This window comes from Mizuhopecten yessoensis, unplaced genomic scaffold, assembly GCF_002113885.1.
Source record: "Mizuhopecten yessoensis strain PY_sf001 unplaced genomic scaffold, ASM211388v2 scaffold8517, whole genome shotgun sequence".
Taxonomy (NCBI): Eukaryota; Metazoa; Mollusca; class Bivalvia; order Pectinida; family Pectinidae; genus Mizuhopecten; species Mizuhopecten yessoensis.
This window is the reverse complement of record NW_018407587.1, coordinates 145,475-148,403: the sequence shown is the minus strand read 5'-3', so window position 1 is coordinate 148,403 and position 2,929 is coordinate 145,475. Positions and strand designations below refer to the sequence as shown.

General features: G+C 40.1%; 1 protein-coding gene across 2 annotated transcripts in view; it reads right to left on the bottom strand.

The window, feature by feature from the left end:
• Window positions 1–1,621: 1,621 nt before the first annotated feature.
• The window catches only part of LOC110456103 (codanin-1-like), a 32,124-nt gene continuing 30,816 nt past the window's right edge, over window positions 1,622–2,929 (bottom strand). For both annotated transcript variants that reach the window (XM_021506659.1, XM_021506660.1), the window contains exons 26-27: window positions 2,493–2,600; window positions 1,622–2,168 (exon numbers count right to left, since the gene is read on the bottom strand). In XM_021506659.1, coding sequence (XP_021362334.1) covers window positions 1,698–2,168; window positions 2,493–2,600 — 579 coding nt within the window. In that variant the 3' untranslated portion in view covers window positions 1,622–1,697. The remainder of the gene's footprint in view (window positions 2,169–2,492; window positions 2,601–2,929) is intronic.

Genomic DNA, 2,929 nt, shown 5'->3' with positions numbered 1-2,929 from the left:
GATGATCCAGACTAAATTGGGATAAAAGCCCTTAATCCCTATGGTAGAAGAAGGATTTTAAAGGTTTTACCTCTTTTTCCTCTATTGGGCCCGCCCCTCTGCCCCCAGGGGGGCAACACCCACCATTTATACAAAATAGAGTCCCCTTGGCCTAAGGATGCTCCAGACAAAATTTAGTCAAAATCTGCTAGGCCGTTCAGGACTAGAAGCGTTTAAAAGGAAAAGTTGACGGACGGACGATGGACGACGTTCTTATAAAAAAAAAATAAAAAAAAATAATTCTTTGGAGAATATTCCATTTCTGTTGGTCAAATGTTGGTTACTACTGGAAAGGGCATGCGTGTTCTTAAATAGTGAAAAGACAACTCGTTTCAGGTAGTATTAGTAACAATATATTGTAATTACGAAACAGTACTTGTGTAGGGGTTGGTGCAGTTACATTCATAATCTGTTAAAGGAAAGTATGTCATTTTGGCATGCATTTCACCCAAACTAATTGAATTATGCTGAAAATTTCAGAATTTGTCATGGGCCACCGTGTCCGCCTCCTTGGTTAATATCCCTTCATTGATACATCAGGATTTTAATGATTTACCTCTATATTCAAAATAGGACCCACCTCTTTGCCATGGGGAGTGGGTGGGGGTCACACCCTTTGATTTTATATTAAGTCTGTTTAGTCCAAGGATGGTCCAGGTCCAATTTGATTTGTATGAATGTTTTCGAAATTTACCTCCATATTCTCTATTGGGCTCCACTCCTCGGCCCACTGGGAAGCCATTCTCCATTGGGCTCCACTCCTCGGCCCACTGGGGAGCCATTCTCTGTTGGGCTCCACTCCTCGGCCCACTGGGGAGCCATTCTCCGTTGGGCTCTACTCCTCGGCCCACTGGGAAGCCATTATTTATTGGGCTCCACTCCTCAACCCACTGGGGAGCCATTTTGGACAAGGATGCCTCAGATCAAATGACAAAATTGCTTTATCAGTAAAGAAGGAAAATGGGTTCCACTTCCTCCCTTAGGGCCCAGCAACACCCTCCATATGTACGATAATGAGTCTGCTTTGGCCAAAGATGATCCAGAACAAAATAGGTCAAAATTCTTTCATTGTGTGGAAAAGGAATTTTACAGCTTTAAATCTTTGTTATCCCTTGTTAGACCCTGGTCCTGTGTCCCCTGGTCGGCCACACCCTCAGCGGATCCATGGTAGTGTGTGTTACACAACCAATAAGTGTTTCTTTGCGGCGTTTCGATGACTAGTACGGTATGTACTTGTCAGTTTCATCATAAAATGACCAGTGATGCGTATGCACACAAAGGTGTAAAATGTGTACGAGTTGTCCACAAAATCAATGTCGATTCGGCTACAGTGTAAGCGTATGCACAATAATTGTTATATATGTACCATCATTTCCGTTGCAATGCAGTATTCTGCGGTTTTTTATGATGAAATACATATAAAATAAACTCTTAAAATGAACTGTTTTTAGCTTACTGCAAACTAATTCTGAAAGGGACAACCATGAAATATTAGCCACGCAAAATAAAACAACTGTACAACAATCTGTTAAACATGTCATAATGATAACATTAAGGCTATTATTTAAAACAAAAAATCAAATTCCAATCCAAATAATAATTTAATAATTTGTATCCAAATGTGATTCTCACTGTTCGTTCTATGTAGAAGCCAACATTCATGTTACCGAGTTACTGATAAAGCTACTATGATTAGCTAGGGTGATTTCCTCTGTCCTCTTAATAGCAACATCCAGTTCACTTGTATCACTTTTACTACAAGTCAAATTATGTCCCTGATTCATGTGAACAATTGGTAGATACACTGTGACATCCTCTAATTTGTGGCGTCCACTTTTATCTGTGTGTTCTGTAGCCTGGTCTGGACAAACTAGTTTTACACTAGAACTCGTGTGGGCTATAATCGGGTCTGGACACACCAGTTGTACATCAGGACCTGCAATAGCTGTAGGCTGGTTTTGACACACAAGTTTTGTTGTTCTGGTGATGCGCTTGGCCAATAAAGAATCGAGACCAGCAAGCTGGAGTAACCAATCAAGTATGTCTGTCAGAGGCGACACACACAGGCCCCGACCATGGATGTGATCCACAACGTCACACATACACCAGCCCAGGTTGGTCACGTCATCCTGAAACATCACAACCTCATTCATATACACTTTACTTAAAAAGACTTGTGCAATATATTAACGCAATTTGAATGGGATATCTTGAATGATTCATGTCATCTGAAATTATTGTGATAGCTAATTCTGACTAACTTACTGATATTAACACAATCAAGGCTGGGGACAAAACTGAACACTTGAAGTCTACTAAAAGATTGAGACAATGTGACACTGATGACAACAATGGATGTTGAGAATCCATTCAGTAAATTAAACATGAAAGTAGTTCTAAAGTGTTTTTCTATATTGGAATTTTGATTGGAGAACATATAGGCATGTGTTCACCTGTATGGCCTGTAGGGTATTCTGACACATTTTACTGAGCTGGACACAGGACAACAGGTGCTCCTCTAATAGTCGCATCAGCACACGACTATACACCGACCAGGTCAACTGTAACAGGAAACAACCACAAAAAATCAGTTTAGTATTAACATCAGTTTAGTATTTCATCATAGGGATAATGTTGATATGCACTTCCTGGGATCATGTAGCTCAGTCAGTTAGTATTAACAAGAGGCCCATGGTTCTTAACAAGGAAAATGAAGAAATTTTAGCACACTGACTCCTTTGAGCCCCATCCTACAGCCCTAGGGCTGGCTAAAAGATTTCAAAGTATCAAACTGTCAATTCAAGGTTATAATTCCAATCAAGTTATTTACATGTAATAATCAAAGTATCATTTGCCATTATAAACCATAATAAATTTTGCCCCCCCCCCC